This window comes from Sinocyclocheilus rhinocerous, unplaced genomic scaffold (assembly GCF_001515625.1).
Source record: "Sinocyclocheilus rhinocerous isolate Xijiao unplaced genomic scaffold, SAMN03320098_v1.1 scaffold831, whole genome shotgun sequence".
NCBI classification, from domain to species: domain Eukaryota; kingdom Metazoa; phylum Chordata; class Actinopteri; order Cypriniformes; family Cyprinidae; genus Sinocyclocheilus; species Sinocyclocheilus rhinocerous.
This window is the reverse complement of record NW_015641020.1, coordinates 1,335,788-1,363,779: the sequence shown is the minus strand read 5'-3', so window position 1 is coordinate 1,363,779 and position 27,992 is coordinate 1,335,788. Positions and strand designations below refer to the sequence as shown.

Genomic DNA, 27,992 nt, shown 5'->3' with positions numbered 1-27,992 from the left:
AAAACAACACTGGCATCTTTGCTGTGAACAAACACTCACACGACTATGCAGATGTTCAGTCTGACTGCAATGTGCTGGAATATGCTGATGAGCTATGAGGCATTATACACTACGCATTGGTATGTATAGTGCAAATACTGAGGTAATAAGTTTGATGACTTTTTTCTCATTAACACGGGTTGCAAATTTCAAAGCATTCTTTCATTATAGAAAGAATTGCTTAAACAAGACAATTACCATTGTAAACACAAAACCCCTACATTGGCTGCCAAAAAGTGGTAAAAACTGAGAGGAAAGGAGCAAAAAGGGCTCTGAGATTGCAAATTACTGCTGATGTCAATAATTTGTTTCTCTGGGCAACTTGGCAGCTGGAACCTTAATTGCGAGAGAAAAACACCTCCTCGCAAATCAGTTCTTTCCATCCTCTGAGAGTATCTGTCCACTTTGCTCTCTCTCAAAAGAAAAAAAAAGACAAAAAAGAACTAGAAGAGGAGAAGAAAAAAGACAAATGTTGAGGGGTTTTACCTCAGTCTAAAAAGTCAGTCACTTATTTGGTTTGTTAACTCTCCATCAATTTACTGCAATTTGTCGTAAATGTACGTCTTATGCTGGAGCACAAGTAATTTCCCAGAACACTTTAGTCTTTCCAGCTGGCCTCACTCTTTAAGTGAATCATAGGGTAAACTATTCCTGACAAGTCCTGATCCAGAGTGCAGTGGACTGATCATAACTAGGAGAAGGCAAGGACATGTCCTTAGTCAAGGTCTGGTAAAGCTGCACTGAAGTTCAAAGGCAGAAAAGACATCTCATTTTCACTGTATGGTACTTTGTAGTGTTAAAGAGGTAGTCCAGTCAAAAATGAAAATTCTATCATGATTTACTCACCTTCATGTCATTTCAAACTTGTCTGGCTTCCTTTCTTCTGCAGAACACACACAAAAAAGATACTCTGAAGAATATTTAAACTGTTTCTGTCCATACAGTGAAAGTCAGTGGGGTCCAGAACAACACTTGACCCCACTGACTTTCATTATATGCACAAAACAAGACAGTGTTTAAAATATCTTTTGTGTTCCACAGAAGGAAGTAAGTCATACAGGTTTGGAACAACAGTAAAATAATGAGTAAATGACAACAATTTCCATTTTTGGGAGAACTGTCACTAAGTATTGTAGTATCTACTATGCAGCACTGTAGGCGTGTAAAAACGCATGTCTATAGGTTCCATTACTCTATAGCAGAGGTCCCCAACCACCGGGTCGCGACCCACTACCGGGCCTTGGAAGAATTGCTACTGGGTCACGTACAAGCAATTTTAAACCACAAGAAGAAGAAGCGAAAGAGATTCGATTACTCACACGCTGTTCTCGCACACAATCAAAGCGCGCACAAGCAAACAGACGTGTTTCAGACAGCGCGGACACCCCACCCCCCGTCCGTGAGAATATTTTCCAAACGTAACCGTTCCGTGGTGTAAAAAAGGTTGGAGACCCCTGCTCTATAGAGTGCAGCAGTTGGGTTTCAGAAGTAAAATCACCATTCATTTTCTCCATAGGGGAATTGATTTTTAACGATAACTTATAAACCTTTAAAGACAGACCTACTGTGATCTATGAGGTTGCTAACTGAATTAATTACCTGATTCTGCAAAACAATCCCCACCAATCAGAGAATCTAAACAAGCAGATTTCGCCAAAAGAACTCATTAGCACCTGCCCAATCCCATGAGGCACTGCGAATGTTGTAGGGTGAGTCTCCCTATTTGTATATATTCGTAATATTTGTATATAGTGCATATTTTGCAACAAACATAAAATATATTGTTTCTATATCAATAATCAACATCAATAGTTTTAGACTTATTAATCATTTTTTATTCTTTTGATAATTTCTTTCACTATGCCTATTGGGATTATAGTTTCTTCCCTTATTAAAGATTTGTCTTTTTGTCTGATTTTCAAATACTTTTTGCTTTACATCAAAGTTTGTAATGTTGTGATTTACCTCGTAGGTGGTTGTTTTGGTTCATGGCTTATAACTCTTAAACTTCTTCAACATCCCTATGAGAAAATACTTCCTGAACCAAGGCTGCTGAAAAAGTGGATGGGCACTGTTGCACTCTACTCCCCTATTAGATATAACCATAATGCTTTGCTGTGGTGTGTCAGACACTCACCATCCTCTGTGGGCACATAGATGTTGAGGTAGAGACAGTCTTCGCTCTGATTCTGAATGTAGGTGGCGGCCACATCTAAGTTGTCGGTAAACCACACAGGCAGCATGATCTCGGGCAAAACACCATGCACATTCTGCGGGCAAACAGAGGCGAACTGTGTAGCGTTCCGCACTTCCTGCCAGGACCCAGGAGCTTCTGGTGGCTGAAAACGACGGTCTCCGATCGGCGCCGTGGCATAGGGGACGCCAAGGTACTGTTCCACGGGACCCAAAATCTCATTGTTAAGCTCTTTTTTAATCCCGCGCAACTTGCCGTAGTTTGTGGTGACGGTGGGATATTTGGTGCCGGGATCAATGCGTTGACATGATGCCAAGGTGATCCACAGTGCCAACCAGAGGAGAGTACTTGCGTGGGTGGTCTCCGAATTGCGGGCATGGCCCAAATCACGTTTACAGGCATGGGGCAGATACATGACTGTCTTGTTTTCTCCTTCTTCACTTCGCTGGTTTATTGACCTATACTTTGCTTTTTCATGGGTGAAGGACAAAGGAAAGTAAAACTATTATAACAAAATAAGAAAAAGTAATCCTGCTGGTTTGTTTTGTTCTTTCAGGGAGCAAGAGGGAGGACAGGAATGGGGGGACTGTGGAAGGGTTGGGGTGGACGAAGGGCAGAGGCTGTGCTCAGCCCTGGTGGGTTATCGTGGTAATGCCGCAGTAAGTAAAGAAGAAAAGTCTGTTACGTTCCATCTCCCTCAGCCGTCCTCATGGGGTCAGTTAAAGAGGTCACGCAGATGATTGCAGATCCTGTCAAGAACAACAAAAAGGGTAAGGGTTAGTGACTAAAGGTTAATTTACGAGTTGCTACCTTTTGCATGCACATATCAACCACATGGATTTGTACCATGTTGAATGCTGCAACCTAGATTAAAGGGATAGTTCACATGAAGATGAAAATTCTGTCATCATTTACGAACCCTGATGTCATTCCAAACCTATTTTCCTCCGCAGAACACAATAGAAGATATTTTGAAGATTGTCTCAGTGTTTTTGTGTCTATACAATGAAAGTCAATGGTTTACATCATAAAGGTGTGGTCATATTTACCATTGCTCAACAACATTTCATGAAATCAAGTCATTTCAACAGGAATTTGTGTGATCGGGGGCTTTGTGTGAGAGCGAAAAAGTTCTCCAAGCAGATTTCGCTTGTGTTCAAGTTGGTAATGTAAATTTGCCATGTTGACCAACAGAAAACTGCTTGGTTTGAAAGTGACTGCTATGTGAGCAATGATTCATACATCACTACACTATTAACAATAGACAATGAAGCTTTATTTGCCTGTGAAGTTTGCTAATGTTTTCATGAGCAAACTTCTGTTTTCAAAATTGTGTAGCTATTCAAATAACAAGCTATTTTTGCCAGCAGTGTTGCGCGACATGCCTGTTTTTATGTCATACTGTATTGGGCAAACTGCCTTACAACTGAGCAAGCTGAGGCAATAAAAATCTATTCCCTCTCTCATGTAGTGCTTGGATGTCTGATTCTTTAGGTGTATTAGACATCATAGTAATAGACACTCTATTTTTCAAATCAGTTAAATGGCAGTGTTTTTGCTGTTTCTATTAGTTGTATTTTGCATAAATGTATGTGTGGGATACTTGTTTTGTAGCAGTTGTGGTTGGAAAATGAACACATTTTCCTATTTGTTTTAATTTCTATCTTTATTTTTTAATTCCTGACAAATTAATTGCACAGTCATCACTCACTCTGTATTGTTAAAAGCGCTATATAAATAAAGGTGACTTGACTTGACTTGACTCACAATTACTACTAATAACAACAGTATATTACAAAGCAGAACTTTTTTCTTGCAATAAAAAGCAATTTGATGAGATATAAATATATAATAAATAGATGTAATTAATATTAATAATAGGAGTTAACTATGTGTAATAAGAGGCTGACCACACATGAAGTCCAAAAGCAGCAGCAACTTTCTTCAAAATATCTCCTTTTGTGTTCCGCAGTCATACAGGTTTGCATCTACTCGTTTTTAGGCAAACTATCCTATCCTAAGCATCTTGATCAAAATGGTGATAATAACTGAAGGATTTCCAGGAGGTTTGAACTTACAACCTTTTAGTTTCTAGTCCAGATCTTTAATGACAAGGCTAGACTGCATTTGAGACAGAAAGAAGTGAAAAATTCTATAACATTTCCCATCAAACATGAATGGTTTTCGATGTTTATATGTAGCTTAAAAATGCAATGACTCAGCAGTTATAGTGCCTCCTGTAGTGCTCTACGTCTAAACCTTGGAAAAAAGCAATACTGCGGGCAAATGACAGCCCAGACGACTCGTTCAGGGCATTATGAGGATAATAAACACAATAAGATAGAGACAGGGAGGCAGCGATGCAAAGGAAAACATCTCGAAACACCCACACAAAGAGCCTCTATCAGTCAGTTGTGACTAACAAACTAAAAATAGATGTTTTAGCTCTCACATCCTGAATGAAATCATCTGTGCGGATATGAAGTCTAATTAAGAACCGACGCATTTCGTCGTGAATGCATCTTTTGTATTTTAAAGCCTCTAATCGCCTGAGAGAGCTGATTGATGCTTTAAAACTTTGATGTTCGTTTCACATGGTGTTAGCATTTAGCCAAGAGCGCTTAGCTTAGACGCTTAAGCATTTTAATGGTTAGCTAAAACAGAGGAGAGAGAGATTTATGTGATGTGAATGGATTTAACGTGGGTTTAGATTTGAAGTCCGGACAAGATGGAGGGCAAAAGGTCAAGCATAAGTAGTGAGATGACAGGAATGTCATATATAACAGCACTGAAGGACACAAATAGGTGCAGACCAGGGACATTATAAAAGGTAGGAGGAGAAACAGATAGAAAATTGAATGAGAAATCATAACACTCAATATGGCTGCCGTACAGATGGATTCAGCATTGTCATGACATCATTTCCTGTGGCTCCAGAGCTGAGGTGATTGGCTCAAAAAAAAGGGCAACGATGGCAGATTTCAAACCGCGCAACTGCCATTGGGAGGAATGGGAATGCTAACAGAGAGCTGTCTGCAAGTATTATAGATCTCCTTGGTGCAGTAAATGTGGATGGCAAGCTATTTAAAAGGCAAAACAATGCTTCCTCATCATCATCACCATCATCATCACCATCATCGTTAATGTGGCAACAATCATCATATGGTTTCTGTACCCAATATTTAAAAAATGTACAAATGCAATAAAAATATTGGTATCGGTACTCGGTATCGGCAAGTACCAAAAATAAAAGTATCGTATCGGGCGAGTACTGGAAAAAGTGGTATCGGTGCATCCCTACAAAATATTATACAAAATTGTATGATTATCTGATACAATTATATATTTTAAAACCGTCATTTACTTATGTTTATTAATTAATATTTCAATGTACAATATATCATGTAATATAAAAATATTAACATAAAATATATGCGTATGCATATAGCTTTTGTATGCATTAAATGTTGACTAAATTACCTTCAATAAAATAATTATACAATTAAATCTATTTAAAATATAATATATACACGCCTTTATACAAAATGGATTGACTGTAAATATTTAAAAAACAATTTACTTATATTTATTAATATTGCAATTTCATACAATATTTTTTTATAATATATAAAATAAAATTATTGTCTGTTGCACCTTATACATCTTCAATTTACAACATAAGCGTATTTATTTTTCAAGTTGCAGAGTTCAATGGTAGCCTATAACAGGAATGACCCTGCCAATAAAACTGAAAACCCTCTTTCTCTATATTATTCCTCCAATAATTCTTCATCGTCCGTCTCTCTCTCTATGTGTGTTCTGTGAAGTGTAAAATAGAAGAGGATGACTCTGGGGTTCTAAGGAGAGTCTTGGGACCATTGACAAGATTCTCTGGCTGCTCTTTAATTAAACCTTAGAGACTAAACATACTGCACAACACACACACACACACACACACACACCCAATCACGCACTAAACACACTCTTCTTAATAATACACCCGAATTGATCAGGAGAAAAGCAGGACTGAGTGAAAAATACTAGAGAGCATGAGAAAGATTAGGGAAAAAAGCATGACAGAGATTAGAGATGGAAATGAGTGGCAAGAGCATGGCTAGCTTCTGGTCAGTGTTTCGTAAGTAAGTAGCAACACTCTAATAACTCAATAACTAAACTGCATTCTCAGTAGCGTGACCGAAGTTCGGCTGTTTTCAAAATTGTGTAGCTATTCAAATAACAAGCTATTTTTGCCAGCAGTGTTGCGCGACATGCCTGTTTTTATGTCATACTGTATTGGGCAAACTGCCTTACAACTGAGCAAGCTGAGGCAATAAAAATCTATTCCCTCTCTCATGTAGTGCTTGGATGTCTGATTCTTTAGGTGTATTAGACATCATAGTAATAGACACTCTATTTTTCAAATCATTTAAATGGCAGTGTTTTTGCTGTTTCTATTAGCTGTATTTTGCATAAATTTATGTGTGGGATACTTGTTTTGTAGCAGTTGTGGCTGGAAAATGAACACATTTTCCTATTTGTTTTAATTTCTGTCTTTATTTTTTAATTCCTGACAAATTAATTGCACAGTCATCATTCACAATTACTACTAATAACAACAGTATATTACAAAGCAGAACTTTTTTTCTTGCAATAAACAGCAATTTGATGAGATATAAATATATAATAAATAGATGTAATTAATATTAATAATAGGAGTTAACTATGTGCTCTGCCAAGTAATAAGAGTCTGACTTACTGTATGGTTACCAAGCAACAACTTAAGAAACATGCAGCTCCTCTAAAACATAATTTAGAATCAGAATTACGCATTTTTACAAATCGTTTGCAACTGCTAAATCCATAAATATACCTACCTTCTAAAGTAAATGAAAAACCAAAAAATTAAATAAACATTCAACAAATATCGGTTAGGTTATAAAAATAATGAGCTTTTTAAAATATATATTCCATTTTCTTTTTAATTTAGGTTTTGTGTCATTTTTATTAGTTTTAGTCATTTTAGTACTTTAAATTAAGTTAGTTGCCAAAATGTTTAGACTATGTTTAAATTTTTCATCATTAATTTATTTCACCTTTATTTCAATTAACAACAATTTTACTACAGCTTAATTGAAACCTTTTTAATGGTTATATTTTTAGTTTTAGTTAACAGTAACAACACTGGTTACATACAATCACACAAAATATCTGCACTTATCTGAATGAAAAGGATCTGAGAGCTAAAGTTGAGGAATAGTTTACTCAAAAATGAAAAAAAAAAAAGTAATAAATTATTCATCCTTGTGTTGTTCCAAACCATTATGAGGTGACAAACCGTTCTGCAGACCACAAAAGAAGATATTTTTTTAAATATAATGAAATGCCCATATAATGAAAGCCAAAGGGTAATATGATGAAAGAATTCTCATTTTTGGATGAACAATCCCTTCAAAGTTCTTGACCACACCTTTTCTTTTGTGCAAAAGTCAAATAGCCAATAATCAATTAGAGAAAATGCAGAAGTAAATCTATTCCAAATAATTCAAAATATCGGTTAGGTTATAAAAATAATGAGCTTTTTAAAATATATATTCCATTTTCTTTTTAATTTAGGTTTTGTGTCATTTTTATTAGTTTTAGTCATTTTAGTACTTTAAATTAAGTTAGTTGCCAAAATGTTTAGACTATGTTTAAATTTTTCATCATTAATTTATTTCACCTTTATTTCAATTAACAACAATTTTACTACAGCTTAATTGAAACCTTTTTAATGGTTATATTTTTAGTTTTAGTTAACATTTGACAATTTTTTGATTTGGTGGGATGATGGCCCTTTTGGATGGGCAACACCTACTTGTAGCCACCATTAGACTTGAGGGTGGCATTGGCTTCATTTTGTTAGCTAACAACTTTTTCAATAGTGCAGCTTGCCTGTATTCAGCTACTTTGCGGGCAGCTTGAAGCTTAGCAGGCTACATTTTCAAACTAGTTTTCCTACACTGCACATGATGCATGCAAAAGAACTCACACCAGGGTCCTGTGGTTCATAACCCTGCTGAACTGCTGCATTTACCCTCTGACAGTTCATCACATGTCAATCAACTCCCATGCGATGACTTTCCCACTATCCATCTGCTATTCCGTTCCACGCTGATCTAGAATCAGCCGCCACAGTAATTAAGGCTTATGTCAGACTAATGAACTTGTCACCTCCCTGATCGTGGGCCAGTGTGCGCTGTGTTTAATCAGAGGACTGGATGGGTCCAGCAGCAGCTGATGCCCCCGCAGCCGGGGCAAGAGAGTAAGAAGAGAGGCAGGACCGGAGCGATCACAAAGTTGGCATTAGCAGAGCGGCTGAAGGGGGGCACACAGGTTGTTTGGGTCTTAATTGCTTGATTGGCATCGTTACAATGCTTAAATTGGCCAGTTGTGGCCGTGCTGTGTGCCCTCCGGGAAAATGATGAATGGAAGAAATAAACAGAAAGAGAGAGACAGACAGACAAAACAGGCTACAAGTGAGAAAATGGGCGAGAGAGATAGAGGAACACACACTCGCACTCTTTCACTCTCACTTATACGGCACGTTATCTGAATGGGGAACTGTGAGGTGTGAATTGGAGACACTAGCACCAGGCCTGTCTGTGTCTGAGACAGCAGATACCTGCAGCGAGTGTCATAAAGGAGGACAGATGTGTGCAGGACCGGTTCTGAGAATCGCCCTCATTCAGACCCTCAAGGTTTCGCTGCTTCTCAGCGCCCTGGGAGATGACAGTGGTTACGATGTGTGTGAGTGTGTGTGTGTATGTGTGTGTCAGACAGCCAACTGATAGCAGAGCTGCTGACGGTCAGGTCAAAAGACGTTCACAACCTGTCGGTACCTTCTCCCCCCACTTTATCTTATTTCTCTGTCCCCCTAATACTTCCATTGATCTGTAAATAAAAGACAGAAGGATGATGGCTGAAAGCAGTGAGAAAGTGAAAACGGAGATCAAGAAAGAACTATAATTATCACTAATAGTCATACAATGGGTTATTTTTATTTTTAAATGATCATTTGTATTTCAGCTATTTCATATAGAGTCTATTATTACTTTTAATTGATGTACTGTATTTTGTTCTGTGCTACCTTCAATGCATGTAGCCAACTGAAACAGACTGGCTGAATATATTAAATCTAAAAAGTAAAAGTATTTACGTATGTGCAGCTTTAACAATCTTTACAAATCCATTATATTATACTATAATAAATACGGTTCTTTTGAACTTTTTATTTATCAAAAAATCCTGAAAAATAATGGCATAATGGTTTCCACAAAAATATTAAGTAGCACAATTGTTTTCAATATTGATAATGATAAGAAATGTTTCTTAAGCACCAATTCAGCATATTAGAATAATTTCTGATGGATCATGTGACACTGAAGACTGGAGTAATGGCTGCTGAAAATTCAGCTTTGCGTTTTCAAATTAATATATTTTAGAATGTAATTTTAATTTGCAATAATAAATAATAATTCACAACAATTTTATTGCATTTATATCAAACAAATGCAGCTTTGGGAAGCATAACAGTTCTCAAAGAGTTCTTCAAAACTTCTTTCAGCTTCTTTTAAAAACATTTAAAAAATCTTATAGTTATAGTTATATTTTACTATATATAAAATTTTTTCTTCAAAAAAAATTCAGCCTATTAATTGCATCACTTCAATATTCTATGAACTAAAGGGATTTTTAAAAATTAGCTGAAATTAGAAAAACTGTCCATACAAGAGAGGCATATGTTTTACAGTATCTCACAGAAGTGAGTACACCCCTCACATTTTTGTAAATATTTTATTATATCTTTTCATGTGACAACACTGAAGAAATGATACGACTCAAGTGAAGGTGTAGAACCATCTCAAGGATGATCAGAAGACATGGACAGCACCTGAGTTAAATATATGAGTGTCACAGCAACTGAATACTTATGACCATGTGATATTTCAGTTTTTCTTTTTTAATAAATCTGCAAAAATGTCAACAATTCTGTGTTTTTCTGTCAATATGGGGTGCTGTGTGTACATTAATGAGGAAAAAAAATTAACTTAAATGATTTTAGCAAATGGCTGCAATATAACAAAGAGTGAAAAATTTAAGGGGGTCTGAATACTTTCCGTACCCACTGTATATGAGCAATATTACACGCGTGATATTTGAATCCGTGTGAGAGTTGAGATTTGAACTCGTAGCCGTGAGATATAGCTGTATATCGGCACGCTGTGATTACCTACGGCACGAGGCCGAATCACAGCCGTGCCGATATACAGCCGTATCTCACGGCTACGAGTGTGATATTGCGTTTATACAACAGTTTGACAGCACAAGTGTGTAAATATATAAGAAACAACAATGGAGTGTCTTTAAAAAGCCTCTTTTGTGCAGAACTACTTCCTTCCACCACTGATTCAAATCTCAGTTTGACAGTTTAACAGCTGAGCCTAAGCCTCTGTTACTAATTCGAAAACGTCACTTTAGAACTAAAGAACGTTAAGTTGCTTAATTGAAAACTTATTGTATTGTATTAAAATCTCACTGTATTATATAGAGTATTATGAGAGAGAGATGGACTGAGCCAGTGTGATTATTACCTGCATCTGATACAGCATTCATTCTTCAGATCAATCTCATATTCACAATAAAACATTAGTTTCAATGTCCGCTGAGGAAAGCGATATCTTTGTCATACTATCCTTTCATCTGTTTAGTGTGATTCCCGATGACAGCGCTGCTCAGCGCATTTGTTGGCAGTGTCTTACAATGTGTTGTAGAAAATAAAAATAACTTCCTTGTTTACAACAGCGTTTCAGTCTCTTTCAATATAAAAGTCTTTACTACTGACTCGTAAAAACAGTCTCTTGTCGCCATCTAATGGCGGATTTAACTAAAATCACCATCACTATTTCCCAATACTAAACACTACTATTATTTATATAAAATATTATTTATTGAATACTAATATTTAATAAACAACACCAACAGCCATCATAAAAGTTGCTGGGCAATTCAGTCAAAAGCGCTATGATATAGATCACTGAAGTTACATAAAATATAACGTGATGAGATTTTGCTCTCAGCCAAACTATTTGCTCTGGAACAAATAATAGATTAATGAGACCAAAGACTGCCAGTTAGATTTACCCAAAACAATTTATATCTCATGTTCAACCACTATAGACATCGGAGCCAGCAGCAATTTCCAGAAGATCTGGCCGAGTGTAATGATAATCCACTGTAGGCGAGCGTAGTGAATCCAAGTGCAGATTTTATTAAACAAAGTGTAATCCAAAATACAAAGAAACGAAGACTTGACTTGAACAGACTAGACTTGACTTAACTTGAACAGACTTGACATGACTTCACTTGACTATGACTTAAACACTCATCGGAAGCATGACACTAACAGCATGAAACAATTACAAAATAAAAGACATTAAAACATGAACATGACAAAACCCAAAACAGACCTTACACCGGGGTACGGCTTCTCTCTGTGGTTTCATGAGCACTGAACGGCCGATGACGCCCTGGCGCTCACATCTCCGAAAACGAAATATATATATATATATATATATATATATATATATTCTATTCCCCACAACCAGTTTAGAGAAAGAGAGAGAGATAAGGAGAATAACCTTTGTCCAGACACAGGACACACATATGTCGCAGCCCACCAGAGCACAAAATTGGAAACAACAGAAGAGGAAGAGTTAAAAGCAAATATTTACAGGGGTTTAATGTGGGCTGGGATGTGGCTGCTCTGTGAAGGGTCAGCGGCAGTCAGCACTGTGCTAATTAGACAGAACCATTACTCACACACCACTCATATATGCTTAATCACTGCCTGATGAAGTGCGTGTGTGCCTGTGTTGAACTGGCATTACATTTGTAGTCATTTTACTGTATTACAAAGACCAGCACAGTAGCTCCTAAAAATGACAGAGCAGTGACCACAATTTCTCCTTCATTAATATTCAAAACCAAGTGAGGCTGTAACCATTGCATATTCAACACATGTGCTGCCCACAGAGCCAACACCCTCTAGCCAATTAGAATGTATTCTCCTGTACAGAGAAACTCCAAACAAGAACACAGAGAGGAAAGGAGAGAAGGAAAACCAACAGAAAGAAGACTAGAAGAGACATCAAGAACAGCCAAAAGAGAATCTAATCCCAATCACTCTTATATAAAATCAATGATAAATGGGTTTTTGTGTGTCAGAGAGACATAGAGCATGAGCGAGAGGGAGATTTTTCTCTACTTCTCTGGCCTCAGGGTAGCTCACAGCCTGAGTCCTTTATCAATGATGAATGACCAAGTTTGTGTATAACCGTGTAAGTGTGTCTGTATCTGTGCATTTTTAAGTGAACATGTATGCAAAACTGCACCGTAAAATATGGTAATGCTGTTTTGCGGTGCTTTTCTCAATTTCAGTTATTTGGTGGCTGATACCATCTTTTTCTTCTCTTTAATTCATTCTCTCCCTTTCTATCTGTCAGATGGTATGAAAAGTGAATAGAAATTGATGAAAATGATGTTGCTCATGTATCAAGCAGTGCTGCTGCTGCTGATGCGACTGATGTTGCAGTCACTGCCATACAGTCTCGGTCTCACATTGTATCCTAACTAGTGCTGTGTTCGATACATCGATACGACGATGTATCGTCACAGAGATTTGACGATACGAGTATTCGTGACTTTGCTACACAGCTCTAGTCCTAACTAGGTGCTAACAAGCTTCTAGTGACAAGTAATTTGTCTATCTACTCTTAAAGTAAAATGCTGGGCATGCAAAAATCAGCCATTTAGAAGATACACTGCTTTCAAATTTTGGGTGTCAGAATTTATTTGGAAAAAAAAAAAATTATTAATACTTTATTTTAACATTGAAAATAATAATAAAAAATATATATTTCTTGAGCACCAAATCAGAATTGTAGAATGATTTCTGAAATATTGCGTGACTGAAGCCTGGAGTGACAACATGTGCCCACCAAAGCATTTTTAGCCAGCTGAAAATGGCAGGCACTTTTTAGAAAATGCCCAGCTGTCGTCAATTGAGAGTGCTTTGGAAGCACAGCAATTAGACCCATAGTGCACAAAATGTACCTTCAAGCATCATTTTTTATATTAATACTGTTGTAGTCTGGAGATGTCATCTGATATACACATCGATACTCTGAGACCATCAATATTTAGGCTACTTCTTCTCCATTGTTGTTGTCATCACATCATTGTAAAAGCAGAACGTAATGGTTGGTGATATTTGTTCCGCCTCTTTTCCACTGTGATTGGATGGCTGGGTAAAAAGTGACATTGATGAGCGCTGCGTTTTACCCAAAGTTGAACATTTTTCAACTCTCAGCAACCAGAAAAAAATTGCCAAGCATGCAGTGCTCAGTGTGAAGTAGATGTTCACCACCTCGTCATGCTGTTGCTGTTTTTAAATACTCCCATTGCTCCCAATTGAAAAAATATGCTAGCCTCAGGAAAAACGCTTTGGTGGACACAACCTAATGGTTGCTGAAAATTCAGCTTTGCCATTACAGAAATAAACTGCATTTTAAAATACATTAAAATGAAAAACACACTCGAAGTAGATTGGTCTCTCTAAGCGAGATCCCAATTCGTCGGTCATCCGACATGACGTCTCCGTTCCCTCCTTCAGGGAACGAGGGTTACCATACGTAACCGAGACGTTCAGAATATTACTGTTTTGACTGTATTTTTTAATCAAATAATGCAGCTTTGATGAAAGCAAGAGACTTCTTTCTAAAATATTAAAAAATATTACTAAATGTAAACCTAAATGGTAGTGTACAAAAATCTTCATTTAGTTTGAGATACTTAGTAGCAAGTAAATTTGAAATTTCAGACCCCATGCTGTGTATTCTTGGACAGAATAAGCAGTAAAGAGTACCAACCTTCAAAAGTCTTACAAGCAATACTGATGCAATACTCTACACCCTCAGCAACAGCATAATCAGGGGAGCAGAGAAGGGGAGGAGTTGGGCTGAAATGGTGAAAGAGCAGAATCCTCGCACCCTCTTTCACACACCCTTCATCTTCTCTTTCTTTTCCTTTCCTCTCCACATGGGACTGATATCAAAGCAATGTAAAAGCTATGAAAATACACCCCCAACACACTACAGCAAGTGTGTGTGTGTGTGTCCTTAAATTTACATGCACATACAAGGCATTAGCCAGATATTTTTATCCAAAGGGACTTGCATTGCACATCTTATCTGTCCATGCATTCCCCAAAAATCAAACCCATTACCTCGACATCGCTAGCATCAAGCATCATGCTCATGCTTAGAGACATGGTAAATTCTCTCCTTTACACTAAAGTTTTGTTTCAAAATCCAGCCGTCTCACTACCTACAAAGGGAGCTGCCTTCAACTGCGTGAATATTAAATTATTAATGCATGCTAACTGGAATGGAACCTCACATAGACAGGAACCGTTCACAAAAAAAACAAAAACAAGAGAATAGAAAGGTTTTTTTTCCCTGAAAAAAAAAGAGTTATTTTTGCTGAAAATATGGTTGTTAGATGACACTGATATTTTACCATTATATATTGTACACAATACTAGTCTAACTTATATATAAGTAAAGGATTCTCAAGTTTATTGAGTTGTATATAGTCTGTAATAAAATAAAAACAAAAGAAAGCAATTACAAGTAATAGGACAAATAAATACAACAGAAAAAAGGTAGAAATTAAATAAAAAGTGTGCATAGTTTATCGGGTATATCAATCTAACAGAATTAAGAAATATTACAGAAATTGTAATATGTAAAACAGAACACTGCACAGTCTTCATGTGAATTAAATATACGCTCACCACTATTTAAACTGAATGTACATCTCAGATCATACACCATGTTGGATTAATTGTCTTCACAGGAGTTGCAATTGCATTCTCAGTGAAGCATAAATGCAATGTTGCTTTGGAATTTGGCTAAAATTAGGTGTTTTAGCTCCATAGGCAGCTCACTAGGTTTTGGAACAAAGCTTATTTGTCGGGTTCCTCCATCTATCCTTTCTAATACTGCTGGGCTCTCGATTTTCCCTCCACACCTTTTCACTTCATTCCTCTATCACATCAATACACTCCCTCTGATTCAGCCTCTGTTTCCACACAATAACAGCTGCCGCTACACAAATTAATTACCATGGCCAATAACGACTGCTGGACGGACCTAAAGCTGAGGCTGGGATTGGGCAGAGAACATTAGACTGGAGTTGTGTGTTCACGCACATGTGTATGCCAGTGTTTGTGTGTGCCTGTGGCAAAGGCAAAGCACAGCAGTGGCACCAACAGCACATTAAGTAAGAGATCCTATTTATGACGCCAAATGATGACCACCGTATTCTGCTCTGAGCACTTCGCAGGAAAGGTATGAGGCTGAAACAGTGTTTGGAGTACCATTTAAAAAGCATCAGATTAATCTCAGTCTAAATACCTTGAAAATTGAGTTCAGCATTCATAAAGCGCTTGGTCTCCATGTCAAGGTTTTCCTTAGAAAATAGCTTTCACAAGAATTCTATTTAAGCACACTACTCTGTGAATGTTTGTACAGTTCCATGTACTGTATACTTATCCATATTGAAAATGGAAAGTCTGGGTCTGGGAAAATAAAATCTATACTACACAAAGACATTTAAAAAATAAAATAAAATAAAATTCCAAGTCTGTTTCAACAAAGAAGAAGAAGAAAGAGAAGGAGGGAGGGAGAAGGAGGAGGAGGAGGAGAAGAATAAGAAAAAGAAGTAGAAGAAGAAGAAGGATAAGGAGGACGAGGTGAAGGAAACGATGGAAAAAGAAAAAATATAATAATTTACAATTAGTTGATTTTCCACAAAATGCAGAAATTTGTTCTAAAATAATGAAGTCCAGTGTATTCAGAGAAAAGAGACGGTATATGTTAGAGAAAACGGGCCACTAGCAGAAAAATGAATCACAATACTCAGTGTGGGATCTGTGAAATGAAGCCAATTTAGAATTTAGGCATCGCTCTGTTTGCTCTAAAGCGCATTTAGCATTAGTTGAACTGGATTTGCATTCGTGATTTTACAAACCGTTTTGGTGGTTTTGGTCTTTATCCCATTAGGAAGAAGCCATCCATGCGTAGCAAGAAAATAGTTGCCCAGATGGCTGTTGAGTGAAGTGACTTGCTCTAAAAAAAGGACTTCAAATAAATCAACCTACTATTCTGTTCAGCCCTGTACTTCCAGCAGGTAGAAATAAACCCCAACCCCAACCACGAGATAATGTTTTCACATATGTGCCTGTAAATGATACACACACACCTGAATAAATACAGCCGGTATCATGAATCTCAACATCTTGCATGTGAACTCTTCCATGGAACCATGCCTGAATGCACAAACCTAAACAGTTTCATGTGCACTGAGAAATCACAGCGCACAGGTGACATGAGCAGGTGTCTGACTGAGCTTTAAACGCTCATTGCTCTTGACAAAAGAACAGTACTCTTCATCAGTCCATCAATGTCTTCGTCACGTCTATCCCTCTATCACTCCATCACAGCTTCTGCTACAGAGCCAGAGAGAATCAAGCAGCCACCCCACCAGCACTTGTCCTAGTTACATACATCTACTAACGGAATGATCACAGGGTGCTCGCTCTCAAAACAACGACCCCTCTCAACTGACAGTGCACAGATTTTTAGCTTGAATCCTGCAGTGCATTAAAAATTATTTGGGATGCAGTAAAACTAAATGTCAATTAAACTCGTAAATTTACAGTAGTATGATCAATTATACATAACCCTTAATTATAAACTTTTTGATTAATATTCCTGTGATGGCAAAGCTGAATTTTCTGCAGCCATTACTCCAGTCTTCAGTGTCACATGCTCCTTCAGAAATCATTCTAATATGCTGACTTGGTGATCAAGTAACATTTATTATTATCAAAGTTGATACCAGTTGTGCTGCTTAATATTTTTCTGGAAACCATGACAGAAATTTTCAGGATTCCTTGATAAATAGAAAGTTCAAAAGAACAGCATTTATTTGAAATAGAAATCTTTTATATATTATTACATTATAAATGTCTTTACTGTTACTTTTAATCAATTTAATGCATCCTTGCTGAATAAAAGTATTAATTAAAAAATTTTTTACTGACCCCAAACTTTTGAACATAGTATATATAAAATATGTGTACGGTGGCCGAGAGAGCTTGTGAGGATTTGCAGCGCGTTTCTTCATTTGCATGTGCTGTGAGGATTTGCAGCGCATGTGTTGTTAAACTGATGAAGATGTTTTCTTAATTTGCTGGTGTTTTTTCAATTTGCATGTGTTTTCTTAAGTTGCAGTGTTGAGCTCTCTCGGCCACCGTAAATATGGCTATCCGCCATCTGCAATCGCTATCCGGGAATGTTGTGGACTGAAGGACAGGCTTATGTTCAAAAATATAGAAATAAAACAAACAATATATTGACTTTAAAAACCCCTGAAAGTCTAATTGTGAATTACCTTCAATATTTATGTATGTGATTACAATTAATTTGATTAATCAGCATATCATGTTAATGGTATGCTGCTTAATGATATGCTGAATTGAAATCGTTAATCGATTGACAGCCCTAATTAAAACAAAAGGATCCCATAAATAAACTAAACAAAAAGAGTGAGAAGGAAAGAGAGTGTAGCCAGTTTGCTCCAGTTTGTAAATAGCAGAGGTGTTTCGCATTACAAGGGCGAAGGGTAGGCTGCCTTGGGCCAGACAGGGTTGGACTGCGTCATCATCAAGGAGTTCAAGCCAATATTAATTACGCCAGTCTAGGCTTGGAAAAATCAGTCTCAACGCCACGACAGTGGTTGCTAACCACCGTGGCAACTGTCCACATGGCCATGACCTTTGCCCCTGAACATGCCTGCCAGAAGCCTGGAAGTAAACAAGCAAAGTGTGTGTGTCTATGTGTGGCACTAGGGAAGCCATCATCATACATCTAGACATCACGTAATTCCTTCACTCAATCTGACACTGAATGATATTCATGCCAGAGCGTGTCTGCATGTGGATGTGAGAGAAAAGGAGGGGGAGCGATGGCTCATGGTGTTGCTCATCTTTTTGACATGTTTTTAGATATTCTGCCAGCCTTTTGGCCTTAGTTTGTGCTATTGACAGAGCTGAGAAGCAACACAATCCTAAAGTAATCAACACACATGCACACAAACACACAACACAGGCCCTACCGCATTACGGGACGCACTGTGTTAGTCATCTAATGACTATAACAGAGGTCACCCTTCTGAGTCTCGTAATATATTAAACAAAATTTCAGCTTAATAATCTTTAACACATGTAACTGTGTGATAATTAATGTAAGGGCCAAGCATTAGATATATCATTATCTACTGCCAGACAGATCACTGCGGCACTCAAAACCATATACAACAGGACTCATATCTTCCAGTATTCAAGGATTCAAGATTCAAGCCTTACTGTAGCTCAATCAGTAGAGCACGGCGTTAGCAAGGTCATGGGTTCGATTCCCAGAGAAGGCAAGAAGTGATAAAATATGTACCTAGAATGCAATGTATGTCACTGTGTGAACTTCAGAAGATTTTGGTTGATGGATCTCATGCAATCTAAAATCAAAGAAGAAATTCTCTTTAAATGTCACTATTTCTCCCAGATAGTAATGAGATTAAATGGAGATCAAATGCAGACTTTTGAATCTAAACAACATCACTCACTATATTCAGATTTCACAAGACTCTAAATTCTGCAATCAAAAGTCTGATATTATATGAACTTTGTCAGCTAATTGTCCCAAGATCGATGCTGCCCAAATTACTTTTATTGCACTACACTCTTTCTGTATATCAACAAATGTTTCATTTGTTTTTACTGTTATTTCAAAAGCTGCTATTGAACGTGTGTAATTTTGGCGCTACTAGTGGCACCAGAGGGAATTGTAATAATACTGAGTGCTTTTTAACAAACACGCCAACTATCTTACAGTAGTGAGAAAGTATTTTAACATTAAAGTACTACAAGCCTTTAAATGACAAATATCTGAAACCTCTATTAAGTTTCCTGAACTACTGTACAGTATGAAAGAATAACCTTTAAGTAACAAACATTTCCTTTTATTTATTTTTATTCTATCACAGACATACTAACAAGTTTTTCCTTCTAAGTAAAGAACTTTATAAGCCTTATTCAGATGCTACTAGTTTTTCCTGAGTAAGTCAGGTTAATTTGTGTTTTACATATGTACTTTGTGATTTTAATAATGTGATTTACTTAAAAATTACACAGCAAATTACCTACTGTGATTCATCAGGGGTCCTCTGAGGAATCTTACCCCAATCGTATAGGAATGTCTGTGATTGCAATAGATTCATTTTTCACAATGCTTCTCCTATTTTGACCTACATTGAATACCATAACTAAAGCAACATTTCCTGTTTTGCTCTCTCATAAACCTTACAGGCCTTTTGGCCAACTTTTAAGCATTTGAATGAATTCCTTCCCTAATTTATATACATAATGTTATAAATCTATCACATAAATTAACTTGTTCAATTAGTTTCATGATGCACACATCCAGAATTTACCAGGGCTTAACATTTAATCCTGGGTATTCATAAACTGACATTTCATACTGTACGTTTCTAAAACCTGGGTTAACGCACTTTTTTCATATTTGTGGTGTCAGTGTCATTGATTGGACAAATGCAGCACACAACCTGTTTAAATAACAGCTCTAGCATTACACATCCTCATAGACCTTAGTTAGGGTAGTGCCATATTTAATTTTTGACTTGAATGAAAACGAGGCTGTGAGGGATGGGCGCTGATATAGTTATATTTATAGTTATCCTTCTTGGTATGAACGGGCCTTAAGTCTATCACTTATAGCCTTGTTTTCATCTATGTTAAATGACGTCTAACCTGACTAAGAAATCAACTTTTTTTCTGCAGTCTATAAAATTCACATGTTTTCCATCACCATTTGATATTTTTCCCCTCAAACCCTGAAACAACTGTTTCTACAACATGCTGTGTTTTCATGACTGTCCAAAGCACATGCAAAAGCAATGCTAATCCAGATCCGGACCATTTCATCCAGGGTTTCATAACCCTGGATAAAAAGCAGTGCTAACCCCACTTCTAAATGACAAGTGTGAAACATGCCTTTACCTGGGGTTAAAATAGAGTTAGAATGACAATAATCTGGGGTTAAGTACAGTGTAAAACCCCCTACAGATTCCAATCATGTCCAAAGCAGTACGTCACAGATGTTATGTGTTAAACTCAAATGTCGTTTGGAAAATTAATCCCGTCTGAATAGCGCTTTAGTGTGGAACAGTTTCTGTGAGAGCCATTAAGATTCTCTGAGTGTTTGTCCTGTGTGGGTTGTCATCTCACTTAGATTTTAATATAAGTAATTTTCACTTAAAAGGGGCTGCGATACTAAACTCATGCAAGTGTGGAGTGAGGAGGATTTACTGTCACCTGGTGCGACGGTGTCTCATAATTCTTGTGACCTGGCTGCTGCTGTGGCCCTTCAGTTTCTGCTGGGATCAAACGCTCACAGTAAACGGTCTATTAACCAGCACAGGATGGGCCGACACACAAACACACACGCTCTCTCATATCTCATATCCTCCATCTTCACCAAAACACGTATAATCTGTAAACACACTTTCAATTTATCATCTGATTAATATTCCGGTGCCCACGCATTCTCACACCCCACCCCTGCGCGTGCACGCGCGCGCACACACACACACACACACACACACACACATCCATATAAACTTAAAATACACAATGTGTGAAGCCATATTAGCTTTGATTATGGAAATGTATGCAGAGAGAGGCATCCCAGTGTCATCTCACTCTCTCTGAGCCAAGCAATGTGTGGATGTGAAGTGTACAAACATACTCCATCTCCTGCACACACACACATACACACACACACACACACAGCGTGTGGCTAAATGACAAAGAGCAGCCTTTTTATTAGTGCTTGTGACACACCTGATAAATTGACATCTTTATGTGAGTGGAAGGTTGAAAATTGATCTTAAAACTTAACTTAAAAATTCAAATAAATAAATAATTTTGAAATGTAAAAGAAAATGTAAATAAATTAATTAAAATTATTTTCACATACAATAGTGTTGATTTTAAATTTTATACAATTTCTATAAATTTCTATCCAAATGAATGAATGAATGAATGAATGAACGAACATATGTACTAGGTTTCCTGTTCATTTAAATTAATGTATCTAAAAATGTAATGTTAAATAAAACCATCTTTGAATTTAAAATGTTAAATAAATAAATAAATAAATAAAATGAAAAAATAAAAATCATTACAATTATTTATTACATACAACAATGTTGATTTAATTGTTTATACAATTTATAGAAATGAACATATTTATGTATTGGGTTTGATATTCATTAAAATTAATTTATCTAAAAATCCATTGCAATCTATTTTAGTAAAATCTAATCTTTAATAAAACATTATCTTTAAATGAAAAAAATTTAACAAATACCATTAAAATTATTATATAGAAAACTTCTAGAAAATGGAAGCAGCCATTTTGTGTGAAATGGTTCCATGCTGTCACATTCCTCCCTCACAAATTCACAATATCCTAACAGACTAAGTTCATTTGAAATGTCACAATATAATTTATTAACATCTAATAATGACATCCATTGACAGCTAGAATATTTAAAATGTTTCTTTAAAAACAATCTATCCAAAATAGGATAGGTGCCTGTTTCAAATATTGACTCCACAGCACCCACACATGCCTGAGGAATGTTAACACATGGTGAGTTACCATGTGTTAACACACACACACACACACACGCACATAAACACATGCACATGATGTGAATACAAAGCAAGCACAGAGTTTTAGATAAACCTACAAAATCCAAATGAACACATTCCGCCCCTGGTAATGTTCTTTCTGCTGCTGACCAAAACATCATCATGGCAAATTAAACTTGGTAACAACCTCTGCCTTTATAATGATACTGAAATGAACCGGAGAAATCAACTGATGCCTTTGCGTGTGTCACCTTGGTCATGGATCAGTAATAAGAGCAGAGTCTAATTGTTATAAATTGTGCTGTATTTGTGTGTGATACCTTTGTCACAGATCAGTAATAAGGACATACACTAAATGTTCTAGAATTAAACTGTTTGTCTCTTTGTGTGTGTTTCTGACCTTGCTACACTTCTTGCTATAAATATCCTCTGAATTTAGCTAAATCTGAGAAAAAGAGTAATTGACATTTTTAATTGACTATTTTTCCTCCATTTATGATCTTAAATTAGTTTTCTGAAAAGCTATTAATTTTATTTATTTATTTTTTTTTTTAATTCGCAGTGTGCATAAAATGTTCTATAAAAGTAAACTTGCATTGCCTTGACCAGCAAGGCTCATTTGGTCCTCAGGCTTCATCAGAAATAGCTTGTTGGCCAACCAGCTTTACCACAGCATATGATAGACCAGCACAAACCAGCCTGGTTTAAAACCTGACATAAACCAGCTCTTTTAATACAGTGTAAATCACATCACTACCTTTCAGATGTTTTTGGATGAGTTCTCTCATGTCATTCCTATAGGAAAGAAAAACTCTTTAATGTCTCAATTACTTTTCATAGAAATCAATGAGAACAAATGAAGACTTTTGCTGCTGCTCAAACATTTCTCCTGAGCAAAAAAAAAAAAAAACCTAGCAAGCTCCAGGGTTTCAGAAGAGATCTCAATACAGATCTCACTTCTAAAAATGCCAAAAGCTACATTTTCTTGTTAGACATCTATTGTGAATAATCCAATAAGAATAGACATCAATGATAAGTCCTCATTTAGATAAATGTGTGTTCCACTCCGTCAACACCATGTGCAGTAGATCTCCCTGCTGTTTGATAGCAACCTGTTCCATTAATGGAGCTCAAAACATTATGACCAGCCCCTGCTCAGTCTCTGATGTGTTAAAGACAAGCTTTCACTAATGTCTTGAATAATGACCTCACACAGTTCCCAAATCAGTAAAAAGTGTGTGCCATTAAAGAGTCAGAGTATTTAAACATAATGACCTGGAATCATGATACCCATTCAATCATGAGTCTACATGGACTGCAGGTGCTTCATTAAACTGATGATAAGATGTACTGTCCAAGGTCAGATTAAGGCTACGTCCACACGAAGCCAGAGCTTTCCCTATCCGATCTTTTTTTCCCCCTTGTCTCAAGAAATATCTGCGTCCACACGAAACCACAAAACCGACACAAAACGATGTAGTATACATGCCAGACCAGTATGTGGCACTGTAATTCTGCCACAGAGATACACTAAAAACGGAGAAGAAGACTTGGACTATGCGCATAAACCTTGCGCGCAGTATACAAACGAACATGGAACAATACATTTATTAATCTGTGTTAATGTTAGTTAATAAAAAGACAATCGTTCAGTGTTTGTTCATGTTTTTGTTGCCGTTACGTGACGCAGCGGTGTCTGACTAGGGGTGAGACGTGGGCTGATGACGTCATCGTTTCAGAAAAAATATGGATTCACTGTCCACACGAAAACGCAAGGGTGGCGTTTTCAGATTTATCCACTCTGGGACCCGGTTTAAAAAAATATCGGTTTCACTCTCCCAAAACGCCGGATCCGTGTGGACGAAACGCCTATACGATACAAAATGTATGCGTATAAAGCTAAACGTATCTCCGTGTGGACGGGGCCTTAAATTTGTTAGGGGCACTTGAGGGTTCTAAAATGCTCATGACGGACACAGATGAACCCTTCGGCTCTCCTGCAGACTGCAGATTCCCCACCCATACCATATACATACATTCAGAACTGAAAAACTGGGTTTCAATTAATGAGTGCAGTATGAATATTGTTGGCTCTTTGATGAATTGCTTTGTTTCTCCTGTTTGTCCCTCCACAGGAAGTTGAATTTAAATTGAAATAAGTGGAAGAGGAGTTTACTGAATAGTACTTCAAAGACATTCAACAGGTAATGCATTCTGGTAAATTAAGTGCATTTTTTTTTAAATGGACCTTTTCATTGTTTGGTGCTATTTATACACTAAGGTTGTGCAAATTTCAAAATGTATGAACTATCTATCTATCTATCTATCTATCTATCTGTCTTCAAGTTCTTTAACTTTTTTTAAACAAAACTTTCAATTAAAGATTTGTCAAGTCTACATTCAAAGTTTGTGTTGTCAAAATATGCCTTTCTAGTTTAAAAATGAGTTTTGTGAATTTATCTGAATTTCAATTAAATTAAATTAAATTCTGTCATGACAACTCTCGGGAGGGATTGGCATGGTAATGTACATGGCAATGTTAATGTATTTGGTCTTGATGGAATAGATCTGCTATGCTGCTGCTGCTGCTGCGGCAGAGTAAGTACCGAGACTTGCAACTGCCAATACATCTACAACATGCTGCTGTGAGCATGTAAGAAATATTGCTGCTGCAAATATAACATACATGAAATAACCCCCATATAGCATACATGAATCACCTCGTAGCAGATCTATACAGGTGGAGCTGGGGAAGGTGGAGGGTTTCTGAAGCAAGCTGCTACTGCTACGGCAAACCCTAGTCATGTATTTGAATATTAAGCAGCGAGCTCATTGGCTACCGATACAGGAGAGAACCAAGCAGCTGTGCCATGTGATAATAATGTCATTAGGTCAGATTGAGTTAGACCTATCGGACTGCGCCATCTAGAGTTTCATGCCAGAACTCTGTATTTCTACCTTACATTCTCATTTGAATAGTAATTCTGCAATTCTGCATCCAGTTTATTACCTCAATTCATGTCCTTGAATTCTTTTCGAGCCTGACACACACACATGACTGCACGGCCCAAATGTCGCAAAACTATGGCAACTGCCCTCAGCAACAGACCACGATGCATCAGAACAGATGTTACATGTCAAAACAGGCCTGTGTCAAAACTGTAAACTAACCGTTGCAGAGTTACTCAAGCATTTTATGGTGCAAGTGTCATTACAGATGCTATATAGTCTGTAAATGTCTATAGAAACATGAATTCAGATTAGTAGTTCATGAAACACAATTTAACATCACTAGCCTGCTGTTCTGTTAACACCTGTCCAAACAATTACCTCTCTCACACACACACACAAACACACCCTCTCAATAATACACCCGGCTCTCAGTTATAAACACACTCAGAGTTAAGTTCTTAGCTCATCATCTCCTCTGACCCTGCAAAACCTTTTAATGTACCACGGTGGGACATCTTCTATTCTCCAGTGGTAACTGAGATATAAAAACCCAAGCCTGCGTGACACTTATCGCTGCCTCCTAACAAAGTTTTTTCAGCTGAGTGCATGGGGAAAGAGAGGGATATGGCCCTTCAGATCAATAAAGACATCTGTTTATTAGATAGAGCGGCGCTGTGACATGGTTTAGCTGGGGAGTGCTGCACTGGGGTGTAATATTATAGATGTTCCCCTGCTGAGAGCTGACAAGACACACGGTGGCCTGGAGTTATACGAGCACTGCAAATTTATTCAGTTAGAGAACAAGCAAGGAGGCAAGGTGTGAGATGGAGGGAAAAAGAAAGGGAGATTGGATGAGGCTGAGAAAGAGAACATATGGGTCTTAGCAAAACTACAGTAAACTTTTATATGCGGGCTTGCTTGAGTTTGCACAACACACACAAAATACAGTTCTATTCATCTGCATATCTTGTTTGCTTATTAAAGATTTGTATTAGTTAGGAATTCTTTCAGCCATCAATAAGAGTCCAAAAATATGTGCTGAAAACAGGGCTTCTACACATTTTGACCAGTGTATTTTCATGACATTTCCATGACATTTTCTAGTCATTTGTGGTTACTGAATAAGGATTGTTCTAAATCTTTTTTATAGAGTTTGCATTCACAGAGCAATTTCAAGCCAATGAAAAATTTAGTGCTGACCACAACTAGAAAAAAAAAGCTTTTATTCATTTTAGGGATTAATGATGAATCACCTTGTTGGTTATCTGCTGATATTAGAATTTTTAATTATTTATTTATTGGATTCTGAATATTTTATATAAATATAAAATATATTTATTATATACTTTATATATTTATCTTACATTTACATGTAACTATGTATTTAAGAAACCAGGCTTATAAACAAAAATATTGCAACATAAAATAACCGTTTTTCATATTTGAAAATGACATACAGTATATTTCTGTGACAGCAAAGCTGAATTTTTAGCAGCCATTACTCCAGTCTTCAGTTTCAAGTGATCCTTCAGAAATCACTCTAATATGCTGATTTGGTGCTCAAGCAATATTTATCATTGTCAATGTTGAACAGTCGTGCTGGAAACTGCTTTTTCAGGATTCTTTGATGAATAGAAAGTTAAAAAACAGCACTTATTTGTAATACAAATGTTTTGTAACATTGTAAATGTCTTTACTGTCACTTTTGATCAATTTAATGTGCCCTTGCTGAATAAAAGTATGAATTTCTTTCAAATAAAACTTTTTTTCTATTCATTATATCAAGCCATTCAAGGGTAGCATATTCTGTTCCTAAATTAGATGAAGAGCAGATTGATTAGAAACCTTTTCAAACAAGTTTTTGTAACACATCTTCAAAAACTAGCTTGTCTAAACTCAGCGTCACATATCATTATTGTGCATGGTTTTCAGACCACAAGCAGAAATTCTAAGACAGCATTCTTCAGTTTCAAGTGATCCTTCAGAAATCACTCTAATATGCTGATTTGGTGCTCAAGCAATATTTATCATTGTCAATGTTGAACAGTCGTGCTGGAAACTGCTTTTTCAGGATTCTTTGATGAATAGAAAGTTAAAAAACTTGGTTTTCATGGTTTTCAGACCACAAGCAGAAATTCTAAGACAGCATCTATTAAATGCACTTTCTACTGCAGAGTTTGACATCTTGGCTTTCAGCAGCTGTGAAACAGAACAGAGAACTCTATTCACGGTACCAAAAGTCTGGCACCAGACCTAAAGCTATCTGTAAGATGATAAAAAAAGTTGCAGAGTAAAAGTAAGCATTACATTCGCAGAAGGCAACTTCTGGCACAGGCCTGGCATGTATCGTAGCAATGGCATTGTGGTCCATTCATTCCATACGGCTGGGAAAATGCCCACTGGAGTTCCACTCTAAATAAGAGGAGGCATCATTAAGACAAATGCACGCTGCTGTTCTGATGCAGGCGTCCATAGATCATAGTGCTTGTGGCTGTTTTATCTAGTGTGTTATTATATTAAACTAAATCAAAGGCATACGCACAAGTAAGCCCTCGTGTAATGAAATGCCAGCCTGTGTATCAGCTTTAATGGTATTTGGCGTTCGTTCGTCAGCTAGCGAATTGGTGCGAAAGCGTATGTGTTTTTCTAAATCGGTTTCTGAAGATGGCCTTTTTCAAGAGAAGCACAAGACGCTACTCTCTAAATATTTTCTTTTCCCTCAAGATCCTGTCTGAACACAACTTGTGAATGTCATTACAAACACTCCGTCTACACAGTATTAAAATATCTCTCCCTCTCTCAGACTTTCTTCCTGATTCATGACATAGTATACAAAGACAAGAACTTTAGTCATTTATAGCAGGCAATTTCCTCCGAAATAATGAGCCACTATAAATTTAAAGTCTCTCCATA

At 36.9% G+C, this 27,992-nt stretch overlaps 1 protein-coding gene across 4 annotated transcripts in view; it reads right to left on the bottom strand.

Moving 5' to 3' along the window:
• The window catches only part of LOC107753966 (neuroligin-2-like), a 179,349-nt gene that overhangs the window by 111,436 nt on the left and 39,921 nt on the right, over positions 1-27,992 (bottom strand). For 3 of the 4 annotated variants that reach the window (XM_016570262.1, XM_016570263.1, XM_016570261.1), the window contains one exon: positions 2,177-2,982. In XM_016570262.1, coding sequence (XP_016425748.1) covers positions 2,177-2,648 — 472 coding nt within the window. In that variant the 5' untranslated portion in view covers positions 2,649-2,982. Of the gene's footprint in view, positions 1-2,176; positions 2,983-13,479; positions 13,485-20,815; positions 20,820-24,865; positions 24,878-27,992 lie in introns of those variants that run through there. The other variant, XM_016570259.1, reaches the window with a different exon arrangement.